Source organism: Vulpes lagopus, chromosome 2, assembly GCF_018345385.1.
Source record: "Vulpes lagopus strain Blue_001 chromosome 2, ASM1834538v1, whole genome shotgun sequence".
Classification (NCBI taxonomy): domain Eukaryota; kingdom Metazoa; phylum Chordata; class Mammalia; order Carnivora; family Canidae; genus Vulpes; species Vulpes lagopus.
In genome coordinates, this window is record NC_054825.1 from 145152853 (window position 1) to 145168328 (window position 15476).

The 15476-nt window shown below is 44.5% G+C and overlaps 1 protein-coding gene and 1 pseudogene across 8 annotated transcripts in view; one reads left to right on the forward strand and one right to left on the reverse strand.

The window, feature by feature from the left end:
* The first annotated feature begins 1261 nt into the window (after positions 1–1261).
* LOC121481342 lies at positions 1262–1508 on the forward strand (annotated as a pseudogene).
* An 11633-nt stretch (positions 1509–13141) lies between these two features.
* TJP2 (tight junction protein 2) overlaps positions 13142–15476 on the reverse strand; it is a 123375-nt gene continuing 121040 nt past the window's right edge. For all 8 annotated transcript variants that reach the window (XM_041740425.1, XM_041740415.1, XM_041740411.1 and 5 more), the window contains 2 exons: positions 15346–15431; positions 13142–14116 (listed from right to left, as the gene is read on the reverse strand). In XM_041740425.1, coding sequence (XP_041596359.1) covers positions 13951–14116; positions 15346–15431 — 252 coding nt within the window. In that variant the 3' untranslated portion in view covers positions 13142–13950. The remainder of the gene's footprint in view (positions 14117–15345; positions 15432–15476) is intronic.

Below are 15476 nucleotides of genomic sequence, written 5' to 3' on the forward strand. Positions count from 1 at the left end.
AAGGATTTTATTTATTCATTCATGAGAGACACACAGAGAGAGGCAGAGACACAGGCAGAGGGAGGAGAAGCAGGGAGCCCGATACAGGAATCGATCCTGAGACTCCAGGATCATGCCCTGGGCCAAAAGCAGGCGCTAAACCTCTGAGCCACCCAGGGATTCTTGTTGATGATATAGTCTTAAACAGACTATCCCTTGTAGGTGAGGGCTTTGGGCTATCCTCCTTGGAACTTCTCTCCAGGTCTGACATATGGCCTGTTGATCCTCTCCCTATTAACTCCATGTTCAGCACCTGCCTGAGGTCTAGGTATGTGGAGAGATCTGTTTGGACACAGCTCAAGCTGCTCCTCAGCATTCTAGTTCTTAAACATGGGTGTTTGCCCTCCAACCTCATCAACAGTAGCTGTGGATGAGGGATGACCCAGCAGCAAGGGACACATATCTAGTCACTTGTGTCATTAAGGGGTTACATTATGCAGGCCTACAGCTTTGTCTCCCACATACCCCAAAATATCTGGCACCCAAACATGCAGAGAAGGAAGCTCTATTTTTGCTAGAAGGCATTTTAACCATTGTTTTGGGTTTTAATACCTTCTTATCGGGCAGCCCCGGTGGTGCCTGCAGCCCGAGGTGTGATCCTGGAGACCCAGGATCAAGTCCCACATTGGGCTCCCTGCATGGAGCCTGCTTCCCCCTCTGCCTATATCTCTGCCTCTCTCTCTCTCTCTCTCTCTATGAATAAATAAATAAAATCTTATAAAAAATAATAATACCTTATCTTCACTCTTAGGATCCTAATAATTCTGGGATGTTAGTCAGAGGAGTTCAAAGGATAATGATAATCAAAATAATGGTTTTTGAGCCTCCAGGATATTATACTAAATGAAAGAAGCCAGACACACAAAAGGTCACATATGTAGGAGTCCACTTATAAAACATCCAGAGTAGGCAACTCTATAGAGAAAACAGACTAGCAGAGGCCAGGAGCTAGGGGAGGGGTGCATGGAGAGTAACTACTTAAAGGAAAAAAGTTTTCTTTGTGAGGTGATGAAAATATCATGGAACTAGATAGAGGTGATGTTTGCTCAACACAAAATATACCAAGTGTCACTGAATTGCATACTTTAAAAATGGTTAATGGGTAATTTCATATTATATGAATTTTACATTAAGAAAAAAAGCGTAAGATTTCCTGAACTGGTGCATGCTAGCACCAGGCTGGGACTGCGTCCAGGCTGGGTGTCAGCTGGCCCCAGTGATAATGGCTGTGTTTCAAAATGAGGTGGAGATCAAGGACTTCCAATATGATGAAGACTCAGAGGCATATTTCTAGCCCTGCCCATGTAGGGATAATTTCTGCATTATGAAGGAAGATTTGGAGAATGGAAAGACGTAGCAATGGGAACAGCTGCTTTGTCATTGTAAAAGTGATTTATGACAAAAATCAATTTAGGTGTGGAGAAACAGTCCCAGCCTCTTCCACCCACAAAGAATTAGTTAAATGCTGAAGAAGACTTTAGAAATCCAAATCCTGAACTCTTGGGAATGAGTCAAGGTGGAAAAATCAAAGACAAAGTTACTGACTTCTTCATGGGGACAGCTATTCTATAGCTGGCTCTTCTGTTAGAATGTGGATCCTTTCTATTGGCTGCCAAGTTCATCTTCAATTAAGGAAGCAAGTCCATGGGATACCTGGGTGACTCAGTGCTTGAGCGTCTGCCTTTGGCTCAGGTCATGATCCTGGGGTCCTAGGATCAAGTCCCACACCGGATTCCCCACAGGAGCCTGTTTCTCCCTTTACCTATGTCTCTGCCTCTCTCTCTCTCTGTGTCTCTCATGAATAAATACATACATACATACTTTATATAAGCAAGTCCATGACATGACATACCTGGATTTTGTGTTTAGAACTTTGAATTGGAAGTGTCCTTAATTTTCCATGTGATTTTATTTATTTATTTATTTATTTATTTATTTATTTATTTATTTTAATTTTATTTATTTATTTATGAGAGACACAGAGAGATAGAGATAGGCAGAGACACAGGCAGAGGGAGAAGCAGGCCCCATGCAGGGAGACTGACTTGGGACTCGATCTTGGGACCCTAGGACCACTCCCCGGGCCAAAGGCAGGTGCCAAACCACTCTGCCACCCAGGGATCCCCCTCCATGAGATTTTTTTTGAAGATGAACTTTTGGCCTAGTTTTTTCAATTAGTTTTAAATTTTTATTATTTTTTTAGGTTTTTTTTAAAGCTTACATTTATTGAGTACCTACTATGTGCCAAGTCCTGTGCTAAGGAGTCACCTGTATTGTGGCATATAATCTTCACCACCAACTGTTTGAGATAGGTGCAATTTTTACACTTAGTTTAGAGATGAGGAAACTGAGGCTGTAACATGGAGGTTATATGATTAGCTCAGGCTCTCTAAGCAGTAGTTTTCAGAGAGGCATGCAAACACAAGTAGTCTGCTCAGGGGCCAGCATCTCAGTCACTGTGCTTTGTTAATTCACTGGCCTCAGAGGAACTGTTCACCTGTAAGTTTTGTCAAAGAGGAAAGAAAGCCAACCTATACTGGTGGTAGGTTTGGCTCATACTTGTGTAGTACCTACTGTGGGCCAGTCACTTATGTCAATTCCCCGTTTCTCACAATCACACTTCGTGAGCAGAACTACTGCTATGCCATTTTTGTAGATGAGGAGACTGAGCCTTACCCACTCACCCTGAGTAACAGGACCAGTCCCTCAGCTGAGGATGGGAGTGACTGGCTATACCCCAGGCCCTCCGGCTCCTTCTCCCAGCACCCTTCTCTTCTTTGAGCACAATTGTCTATGCAGCAAATAACAAAGCTATTGAAAAAAAAACAAAAAAACAAAGCAATTGAGAGGGAGAAGGCATGGCCTTCCCTTCCCATCCCACAGAATGAGCACTACGATCCTTCCATGGAAACCTCATTCAGCTCAGTTAGTCCAAAAGCTGAAGACTGTAGAATTGGCTTCCTTTCCTCTCTGTTACATGCATATCTACTGATGGATGAGTATTGACTAATGATGAAATGTTAGTGGGGACCCCTGGGTGGCTCAGCGGTTTAGCGCCTGCCTTTGGCCCAGGGCGCAATCCTGGAGTCCTGGGATTGAGTCCCACATTGGGCTCCCGGCATGGAGCCTGCTTCTCCCTCCTCCTGTGTCTCTGCCTCTCTCTCTCTCTCTCTCTCTCTCTCTCTATGTCTATCATAAATAAATAAATAAATAAATCTTAAAAAAAAAAAAAGAAGAAAGAAATGTTAGTTAATTTAAGCCTGAAGAATACAGGCACAGGGATAAATCCAGTAGCTGGCCTAGAACTATTATCTGATCTTCTGTAGTGTACTAGCCAACCTTGTACTTCTTTAGTGGAATTTTCAGACTGTATTTCCCCAGGCCACATTCACAAATACAAACACTGCAGTGACCTTGCTAACAAAGGTAGCCGCCATGGCTCAGGAATCCCATTTGTTCCTTATTCAGCAGAACTTTAAGGTGATTTTTTTTTCTTTTGTTTTTTTTTTTTTTTAAAGATTTTATTTATTCATGAGAGACACACAGAGAGAGGCAGAGACATAGGTAGAGGGAGAAGCAGGCTCCCTTTGGGGAGCCCATTGTGGGACTTGATCCCAGGGCCCTGAGATCACACAGAGCCGAAGGCAGACACTCAACCAATGAGCCACCCACACATCCCTCAAGCTGATTTTCTAAGCAACACAAATATATCTGCCACCCTTCCCCAGATCTCTCTTTCTGGTTCCAACCCATTCCAACCATATTAGCCACAGAGAACAGGACTTGAAGAGATATACTCATTATTTCCCTTTAGAGCCACATGGAACTTCTGGCCTATCTTGTCAAGTAAGTGGCAAACCATCCCAAGAGAGGTGCAGAGTTTCTTCTCCATGTTCAGAACTCTGGCTTCCCTTGCAGCCTCATGGATGCTGCACGCTGCTTGGGGAATGGGAGGGGAGAGGGAATGTAAGGTGAGAGATGAGCTAGGGCTGCAAACCCAGTGCCCTTGGCCATCAACAAGGCCAGATTAGTGAGGCTGGGCAGGTACTGTCTGTATGGGGCAGCAGACACCCAGATCCAGCCTGCAGTCATATATAAAAGTGACCCAGGGCATCCCTGGGTGGCTCGGTGGTTTGGCGCCCGCCTTTGGCCCAGGGCGTGATCCTGCAGGCCCGGGATTGAGTCCCGCATCGGGTTCCCGGTGTGGAGCCTGCTTCTCCCTCTGCCTGTGTCTCTGCCTCTCTCTCTCTCTCTATCATGAATAAATAAATCTTTTTTTTTTATTTTTTTTTTATTTATGATAGTCACAGAGAGAGAGAGAGAGAGAGAGAGAGAGAGAGAGAGGCAGAGACACAGGCAGAGGGAGAAGCAGGCTCCATGCACCAGGAGCCTGATGTGGGATTCGATCCCGGGTCTCCAGGATCGTGCCCTGGGCCAAAGGCAGGCGCCAAACTGCTGCGCCACCCAGGGATCCCCATGAATAAATAAATCTTTAAAAAAAAATTTAAAAAGTGAACCCAGAGCTGCCAAACCTACCATTTTTACAAAAAGCCCCAAATCTGGACTTGTGTGTAAACTTTGGTATTTATTTTTTTAAGGTTTTATTTATTTATTTGAGAAAGTGTTAGAGAGAGCATATGAGCAGGAGGAAAGGGGCAGAGGGAGAGGGAGAAGCAGACTACCCACTAAGCAAGGAGCCCAATATGGGGCTTGATTTCAGGACCCTAGGATCATGACCTGAGCCCAAAGCACACACCTAACTGAATGAGCCATACAGGCATCCCAGCTGAGGTTTAAATTTAAGAAAATGTCATCGCCCTGTGTAGGCCAAACAAGTTTGTGCACTAGATAAATTCTGAGGATCTGGCAATTTGCAGGCCCAGCTCTAAACTGTTGTTTTTTTTTTTTTCTTTTTTAATTGTACATTGAAGGGTGCCTGGGTGGCTTGGTTGGTTAAGCATTTGACTCTAGGTTTTGGCTCAGGTCATGATCTTGAGATCATGGGATTGAGCCCCACATCAGGCTCTGCATTCAGCATGGAGTCTCCTTCAGATTCTCTCTCCCTCCTGCTCACTCTCTCTCTGTCTGTCTCTCTCTCTCTCTCCCTCTCAAATAAATGAATAAATAAAATATTTTTTAAAAGTTGTAAATTGAAAATCACATAACATGATACACAGACTATTTCAAGGCATTCTGTGAAAGGGGCCTCTAGTTGGAGAAACAGGAAGCCTGGATTGAGAAACAGAAAACTTTGTTTTGAATCCAAACTGTATGTGTGATTTAATAGCTGAGGGACTCTGAGCAAGTTAAATAACTAAGTTATAGATTACTTGTAAAATTGTCAGAACCACATCTGCCAATCTCACTATGCAGGGCTATTGCAAAGAACAAACCTGACTATCCATTCAGGAAATTCCTACACAAATAATTTACAGTGTAAATTCTGAAAGTCAGAGAATGGATCATATTCAGTACATAGTGTCTTTGTTTATTTGGACACAGACATACTCAACAAATATTTTTAATTGACTTAGCTTGCCAAAGTTCCTGCTATAATCCAAATTTAAGGAATTAATCTTTTTAATGATCTACAAAATAATTGGTGTGACTATTGAACATAATTCACATAGTGACTAATTCCTGCTAAAACCATTTATCAAAGTTCCCAGACTTGGTGAAATTACATGTTAATGTGTAAATCTTTGTCTGGTAGAGGTGTGAAAAATTTCTGTCTGGTGAAGAAGATATCTACAAAAGTAATCATTTACTATTCTATAAGATATTAACCAGTTTTGTATGTAACTCAGAATTCTTATTGTAATATTCCTTAATTGCTTATATATATATCTAGATCCTCAAATGCTCTTTAAACCAGTATGAACACCTTACTGGTTCCTTCATTAAGTAATGCACTGAATAAAATCTTTGACATGTGCTCATTTTATATATTTGCATGAGAATCATAATTTCATTCTTTTGAAAATCATACTTTAATTTAGTTTGTCTTTTCCTAGCCAAAGTAAATTCTTAGCAGTTTTTCTTGACCTGTTTTACTAATGTTCTCCAGTTTATATCAGTGCAGAGTGGAAGTTTAAACTGGGCCCAATGTCAGCAAATCGTTAGGCCACTGATATGTTTTTGTGAAAGACAGACATTACATTTCATTTTATTTCTCATTCATTCATTCATTAATTCATTCATTCCATTTTTCCAACAAACATTTCTGGAACATATACAGGGCACTGAAGAGATGAGTAAGTCACATATATACTCCCTTTGAGGAAGCTTAGAATGAATGTACTTTCATAACTAGAATATCAGAGAATACGGATAAAGGGCTATGGGAGATTACTGAAGGAATTAGTGTTAAATTTGATTGGAGATATCAGAGAAGGAGTGATAGAAAATGTGACATATTAGCTGGACCTAGAAGGATGAGTAGGATTTTGAAAGATGCTGCAGAAAAGGAGAAGGTATTCTCAGCTGAAGGAGAACTGGACAACTGACATCAACGTTTTTATGGTTCTCTGACCCAATTTCAATGTGTGTGGGGTGGTGTTTGGGGGATGTTCCACACACACAACACCAAGCAATTCTCAACTACCACCTGGGTGTCAGAGAATTCACCTCAGAGAATCCACCCAGAGATAGCATCAGATTCTACAGGTTAAGAGCTCTGCCCTGGGGATCCCTGGGTGGCTCAGCGGTTTAGCGCCTGCCTTTGGCCCAGGGCGCGGTCCTGGGGTCCGGGGATCGAGTCCCGCATTGGGCTCCCGGCATGGAGCCTGCTTCTTTCTCCCTCCTCCTGTGTCTCTGCCTCTCTCTCTCTCTCTATCATAAATAAATAAATAAATCTTAAAAAAAAAAAAAAAAAAAGAGCTCTGCCCTGCAAGACTGCCCTCCACTCACTTCAGATGCCAGTCGTAAGCTTCAGGCTATTACTTGTGCTTCTGATCTACAGGTTACAGATTGGAGGTTCCAACTATCCCCTCCTTAGGTTCCTTTAATGGGCTGGAATAGCTCATAGAACTCTGGGAAACATTTAACTTAAAGTTACCAGTTAATTCAAGGATACAACAAAGGATACAAATCAACAGGCAGATATATACGGGAAGGTATAGGGCAAGTTTGTGGAGCTTTCGTGCTCTCTCCTGGGTGCCACTCTCCCAGCATCTCCACGCTTTCACCAATCAGGAAGCTCTCTGAACCCAGCCCTCTTGGGTTTTTGTGGAGGATCCAATGCATAGCCATGATTGACTAAGTCAGTGTTCATTGGCTGGTTCAACTTCTGGGGGTGAGCACTGAAGATTTCAATGCTCTAATCACATGGTTGGTTCTCTTGGCAACCAGCGCCCAACCATGAGTGGAGACCAGAAGTCACCCTCCTTAATATAACAAGAGATGCCTTTACCACTCTTTAAAATATATATATACATTTATTTATTTTTATTTTTTTTATTTGAGAGAGAGACAGAGCGCACAAGTAGGCAGAGCAGCAGGCAGAGAGAGAAGGAGAAGCAGGTTTCCTGCTCAGCAGGGAGGCCCCACCCAGGACTCATCATGACCTGAGCTAAAGGCAGATAGATGCCCAACCAACCAAGCCACCCAGGCACCCCCAGCCTTTATCACTCCTAGCACTTAGGAAGTTCCAAGGGTTTGGGGAGCTGTGAGCAAAGACCAACATGAGAAATCTATTTTGGTTATCTGAATGACCAACTATATATTTCTTACAAATCACAGTTGGGAACAAGTCCTCCTATGACATTGGAAATCACAGTTGGGAACAAGTCCTCCTATGACATTGCAACATACATGGGCTTTTGGCAGGAGAAAGTTACCTGAAAAAGGATTTGGAGTCTATTTTTGCACAAAAACTACCCCAAAACTTGGTGGTTTTAAAAAACACTTGTTTATCATTTCTTACACATCAGCCGATACAGGCTGGGCATAGGTAGAATGTTTCTGCTCCACCTCTCTCTCACCCTGCTCAGAAAACAGCGGCTAGTCTGAGGAATTTCCTCAGACTAGGATAGCAGAGGTGCAAGAGAGAAAAACACATGGTCAATCCGAAGCCAAAGGCTGTGGAACTACATTCCAACCCTTTTGTGGAAGGAACCATAAAGTCATCTGGCAAAGGACACATATAAAGAGAGGACATGAAGAATTAGAACCAATGATGCAGTCTACACAGCAACAGACAATAGAAAATCTTGAATGCTATGATAAAGAATTTAACTTTCTTCTAAAACACTAGGTCTTACTTACTCTCCCCAGAAAAAAACCCAGTAATTATATAACATAATAAAGGTGTTAGCTAACACTAAGGTGGTAATCATAGGGATGCCTAGGTGACTCAGTGGTTGAGCTTCTGCCTTTGGCTCAGGGCGTGATCCTGGGTCCTAGGATTGAGTCCCGCATCGAGCTCTGCTTCTCCCTCTGCCTAGGTCTGCCTCTCTCTCTCTGTCTCTCTCATGAATGAATGAATGAATGAATGATTTTAAAGTTAATCATAATGCACTACATAAATGTATAAAATCAACGCATTATATCAAATCCACACATTGCATACCTTAAACTTACACAACATCACGTCAATTATATCTCAATAAAAAATAAGAATTAAACGTAGGCAAGGGGAAGTCATCCCTTTTTTTAAGCAGTAGGGGACATTCTCAGTTCTATTTTAGAAAGATGATCCTAGGGCAGCCTGGGTGGCTCAGTGGTTTAGCGCTGCCTTCAGTTCAGGGTGTGATCCTGGAGACCCGGAATCGAGTCCCACGTCAGGCTCCCTGCAGGGAGCCTGCTTCTCCCTCTGCCTGTGTCTCTGCCTCTCTCTCTCTCCTCTCTGTGTTTTTCATGAATAAATAAAATCTTTAAAAAAAAAAAAAAAAGATGATTCTATTTAGCAGGTTGGAGGATTAGAAAGTTTACAACCATCTGAACTGGTGGAGTGGCTGTGGGAAAAGCGACGGGGGACAAATTAAACATAGTTCTTAAGTTGAATAAAGTAGCTCATTTTTTGGAGGAAGAATAAGAAACTCAAAGGCAGCACTCATATTTATAAGTTGGTATGGTGAAACCATTGACAGTGATAACTACTACTAGCTTGCTACTTTCATTGCGCATTTATTGTGTGCCAACTACTACTGCAAATATTTTATGTACACCACCTTGAGTCCCACACAGTGGCACTTAAAACTATGATACAGTGGGAAGCCCCAGTGGCTCGGAGGTTTAGCGCCGCCTTCAGCCCAGGGCGTGATCCTTATCGACCCGGGATCGAGTCCCACGTCGGGCTCCCTGCGTGGAGCCTGCTTCTCCCTCTGCCTGTGTCTCTGCCTCTCTCTGTGTGTCTCTGAGATTAATATGAATTTAAAAAAGAAACTATGACACAGTGCTGTATTTTCTGTCCTTATTTTTTTAGACTTTGCTTCTTTATTCATGAGAGACAGAGAGAGGCAGAGACACAGGCAGAGGGAGAAGCAGGCTCCCTGCAGGGAGCCCGATGCGGGACTCGATCCCGAGACCCCAGGATCACGCCCTGAGCCAAAGGCAGACGCTCAACCACTGAGCCACACAGGTGTCCCCTGTCCTTATTTTGTACCTGAGAAAGAGGCCTAAACAGCTGAGTAACCTGCCCGAAGGTGCCTGCTAATAACTGACAAAACTGGGGGTTGATGTAAAAGTGCTTTGATTAGAACCTGAGCTTATATAAGGTCTAAGGGCTGCCTTTGCAGATCTCTATCTACCTGCGCCTACTCTGCAGATCTTGGAGGTACTCATCCTATGAGCCAATTCTAAGAACGAAAAAAGGGAGGGAAGTTAGGGCCGAAAATGGATCGATCTCTCCTGTTGGCTCTGTTTCTCAAGGGAACCCTTCTAATGTCTCCCCGAGCCCATCTTTTTTTTTTTTTTTTTTTAAGATTTTATTTATTTATTCACGAGAGACAGGCAGAGACAGAGGCAGAGGAAGAAGCAGGCTCACGCAGGGAGCCCGAGGCGGGGCTCGATCCCGGGGCGCCAGGACCACGCCCTGGGCTGAAGGCGGCGCTAAGCCGCTGAGCCACCCAGGGATCCGCTCCCCCAGCCCATCCTAAAACACTACAGAAAACCTCTCTCGGCCTGGAGGCCTCGGTAGACTCACAGCCCATTCATCATCCTGACACGCTGTCGGGTTTCCTGGGCGCCGGCGCCTCGCTCTGCGGGGCGCTCCAGCCTTTCAGCAGCCAGGCTCTCCCTGCACACGTGCCTCTGCTTGGGAAACGAGGGTGATGACGTGCAACGCACGCAAGCACGCACGCACGCGCACACGTCACGCGCACACGCACACGCACACGCACGTAGCGGCCGGCCCTCAAACAACCGAGGCCCGTGGCGGAGCCGGTGGCCCAGCGTCCCCGCCGCCTGCGTGGGAGGACCGGGAGGCACGTGTGGGACACCGTTTGACGGCGTTTCTTGCCGCGGCCAACCACTGCGGAGTTACCTCGTACTCGCTCCCCGCGCACTTTGCGCCCAGCGCTTGGTGCTGCTGCTGCTACCCGAATGAAGGCTTCCCCCGGAGCCCCCTCCCCCGCTCCGTTCCTGCTGTTCCTGACGCAAAACCGTGGTTGACAGAACCAGGGAGGAAGCTCGGGGATGGGTGGGGCGGTGGGGAGCACAGCCGTGACTGGCAGAGCCTGAGCACGCTGCCCGGGGAGCAGCACCGCGTGGAGGACGCGGGCGGCTCGCAGCGGCCTGGAGGCGGGAGGCCGCGCACGTGCGAGGCGCCGCGGTTCGGTAAGTACCGCGTCTTGTGCTACGACCTGGTGTTGAGGTCTGCATTGCGCTGCAGGATCCGCCCTGTTTTCAGGTGCCTTCTCCAGACTTTTTTTGAGGGGCCTGGCTGGCTCAGTTGGTGGAGCGTGTGCCTCTTGATCTGGGGTCGTGAGTTCAAGCCCCACCGTGGGTATAGCGAATACTTAAAATCTTTAAAAAAAGAAAAAAGGGGCACCTGGGTGGCTCAGTGAGTTAAGCGTCTGCTTTCCGCTCAGGTCCTGATCCCAGAATCCTGCATCTGGGCTCCCTGCTCAGCGGGGAGTCTGCTTCTCCTTCTCCCTCTGCCCCTCCCCCCTGCTCAGGCGCACTTGGTCGCGCTCTGTGTAAATCAATCAAATCTTGAAACAAAAGACAAAGAAACAGATCTTCAAAGTCACCCTTGCAGGCAAGTGGCTATGGCTGCGTGACACAGTGTAAAAAAGAGGGGAAGTAGAGAATTCCAGAACAATTTCCCTAACGCCCTACAGACATTTTGAATCAAATCAGGTACCAGTCATCTTGTGCCCTATTCTGGCCTCTGGAAAGCAGAGGAGGCCAGACAATGTGTATTGTGAACACTACCCTCCCTCCTGGCTGTGCCTTTCCTATTCTGGTATTCTTCTTCCTTCTTTCCTTATTTGCCTAGCGCCCCCCCCCCTTTTTTTTCTTAATTATAACCCACATATGTTGCAGATGGCCGTAAATCCTTCCCAGAACAAAGACTATTAATGAAAAATGAGTGGGACAGGCACTAGTGGTCCATCGGGCATACTGGAGGAATGCACAGAGGGGAACAGAGGTCCTGCTGGGCTGCACCACTTAACGTACCCACAAAAAAAGGGCAGAGCGCCATGACAGCCCAGATCCTGATGCAAAGCCTCCTTTCTCCTCCCTAGCTTTGCAGAAAGGCTCATTCAGATAGCTAAGGGACACAAGCAAACTAAATCATCATATACAACCAGGGTATCTTTCTCCATCCACAAAAGGTGACTTTTATTTACCAAACACACAGATTTGAGTCCATGTCTTCACAACCGGTCAGAAATTCATGTCACTGCTCTAAGTGGCTTATGAATTCCAGCACCCAGGTTGATAGACACACAATCAAGGATATATTTCTAATACAACTCTGTTTTGAGTAAGCTGATTTCTAACTCAGCTTAAAGCTAAACACCTTTGTGGCAATTCAGATTATAAAAGACTCTTACAGGAACCAAGACTCTTCTCCTTTCCTAAATTCAGTCTATTTTTGATTCATACAAGCCTAAATTTCTAGGCTGTCTTGTTTAACTTCTAAACATATTTCAGCCTTTAAAGAGTGAATGAGGGAGTATAAATTGATGCAACTTTTCTAGGAAGCAATTTGGCAGTAAACATTAAGAGCCTTACGTTCCTTTATGGTTTTGCTCAGTAATTCCACTTCTGAGAAACAACCTGCAGATAAGGATTAAAATGTTGATCTTCGATGTACGGAAATGGACTATATGTGAAGGTGCATTTCATGTAAAAGAGGTAAAAAACTGGAAACAATCCAGATGACCTGAGATAGCAGAATTGTCTAGTTATGAAGTCATAGAATATACTATTCTGCAGTTCCTAGCAATGATGCATACTTGAGTTTTACGCCCTGTGGGAAATGTTCATAATAGAAAAAGTAGTGGTACCTGGGTACCTCGGTTGGTTGGGCGTTTGCCTTTGGCTCAGGTCATGATATCAGGGTCCTGGGATTGAGCCCTACAGCATGCCCTCTGCTCAGCAGGGAGTCTGCTTCTCCCTTTCCCTCTGCCCCTCCCCCTGTTCTCCCTCTCTTTTTCAAATGAATAAATAAAAAACATATTTTTTTTTAAAGTAAAAAATGGGCACCTTGGTGACTCGGTTGAGCACCTGTCTATGGATTCTGGCTCAGGTTGTTATCTCAGGGTGTGGGATCAGCCCATGTGGGGCTCTGTGCTCAGCTAGAAGTCTGCTTGTCCCACTCCCCACCTCCCAGCCATGCTTGCCCTCTCTCTAATGAATAAAATCCTTAAAAAAAAAAAAAAAATAGAAAACAGAACTGCAAATACAGTACACCCCTAATTATAACACACACAGACATCCACAAATATGTATTCCAAGGAAATGCATTAAAAGTATCTGAAAGATGAGATGATTGGTAAGTTTCATTTTCTTTTCCACATGGGTCTCCATTTTCATGTTCAGCAAGGAGTATGTTTCTCCAAGGAGTATGATCATTTCATGATCACTAATTGAAATAAAAGTTGCATTTAGGAATAGGAATTAGTGTAGAAATCTACCAGAAAGCAAATTATTGATTTCAATATCCTTTTTATTAAATTATAAAACTGTTGTCAATACACACACTTTTGGAAATACAGCTTTTCCAAATATCTGCTTTTCTGGAGCACATGGTTTAAACAAAAATTTCTATACCAATTTCTTGGTCATCAAGCTATTTAGCACTGGTAGCTGAACTACCACATGTAGCTACTATATATACAGAGTTTATGGAAAATATTACAAAGACAAATGCCTTGAAAAGATGACACAGTGCAGAGAAAACCATAGTTATTAAGCTGGTATAAAACTTTAGTCAAAATAGTCTTAGTCCATTATGGCTTTGCATAAAGCTTCAAAGGAAGAATATTTAAGACACTTCTCATCAAAGGCACTTAGAGTTGTAATAAAATATTTCTTTGAATTTAGTTGGAGTCCAACAGCATTTTAATTCCTTTTTCACATTCCATCTCTCATTGAAACAGTCCTCAAAGGTAGATATTAATGAGGGAAAATAGTTATCACTTCTTAATATACATGTTAAAAATACGCAAACAGAATTAATACAAATTTTGGTCCACTGAAGCAGGTAACAGTATCAGACTGTAGTGTTTCTCTTAATTCTGAGCAAAAAGCCATCAACTCTCAAGACCCAGTTCCACAAAAAGAGCCCTCAGTTTTTATTTGCATTGGCTGCCCCCGGGGCTCCCCTTGAGGAAATGGGAGTTCAGGTCCCACATCTCCGCAGTGCACTTTCCCTAGAAAGAACCATCGCATGCTCAGTGGGAGCGCTGCTCCGAGGTGGTGGCAGTGGGGAGACGGGACGCGCCGACTCACAGGCATCTATAATTCCGTGTCCCGGTACCGGGAAGGCTGGCTGTAATAGCCACGCTTCGAGTGTTCGGACAGCTGCTGGCGGTATTCTTCCTCTTCAGCATCACTGCCATAACTTCCTCTGGGATCCTGGTAGAGCCTGGAAGGGCCTTTCTGGGGCTCGGGTGGCCTGGAACTAATTAAGTCAGAGTGTTAAATGCCTCCCAAAGCTCATCCAGGGCTTCTGACTGCCCGCGGAAGGGCGGCCACATGCCCCAGACAAATCGCAGACCTCGGAGACACACGCCACACTCTGCTGGCAGGGCAGGGCTACCTTGGGCCCCGCTCCAGTTTCACTGTGGGGATTAACAGGTTAAGGCCATTGTCATGTGGGCAGTGAGTGAGGAAGTCAGCCCTGTGTTCCCTGACCTAAGAATTCCCCTGCTGGACTGAAGGTGCCTTCCCCATCCCTGAGTCTTTGGCTATAAGCTCACCCAGCAGAGTGACTTCTAGTTTCAATCAACTAGGGACTACCTGGTTGGCTGTACCACTGCTCAATTGTTAAAGAAGAAATTTGCCTTTCGTGTTCTATTGCTGTAAAACTAGACTCTAGCTTCCAGTCAGCACAGCCAAAAGAAACTGACTTTTTCTGTTCTCGGAAGCAGGAAACAATCCAGTATAAAAACCTCAACAGGAAGACACTGCCATAATTCCTAATGCTTATATGGCATTTTAAATATGAAGCATCTTACCAACACTGGCCCATTGATCGTCACCTTCCCTTCAGAACACAGTTCAGTACAAGTGGCCTGACTTTGCTATGTGATGCAAAGGAATTAAGGAGCTTGGCTAAGAGCCAGAATATATTAGTGACAAAACAGTTAGTGTCTAAGCCCCCAGGAATTCTGCTCATGTGCTCTCCCAATACAGTTTAATGTATCTGTGCTTCAGTGTGTTAAAAGGGTCTAATTTGAAATGTCAGTGATTAAGCTCTTGGTTTTAGCACACAAGCAAAATTACTATGAAATTTTGACTCTATAATCTTTACGATTAAATTTGAATAAGGGGGTACTTAGGTGGTGCAGCTGGTTAAGCGTCCAACTCTTGGTTTCAGCTTAGGTCGTGATTTCAGGGTCATGGGATTGAGCCCTGTGCTGGGTACAGCACTCAGTGTGGAGTCTGCCTGAGATTCTCTCTGCCCCTCCTGCTTTTATTCTCTCTCTAAAATTTAAAAAAAAAAAAAAAAAACTAAAAGAAAAAAAAATTTTTTTGACTGGATAAGGTAAATGATTGGCCGGGGGGCGGGGGGGGGGGAGGGGGACGCGGGGTCTTCTTGTTACATTGATGCGTAGGTGAAGAAATTTTTTTCTTAGGAGTCCTAGACAAGCCCTCTTTTTAGACCTAATACTGCTGAGCAGCCCTTACCTTGTGTGCTGGGACAGGCCAGGGTCTGGCTTGTGTGTTTTGATTGGAACTGCATAGATGTCAGGATGCTTCTGAGCAATTTCAATCTGTGGTAATTAAGGGAAACAAAGAGGAACAAAAGGGAAAGAATG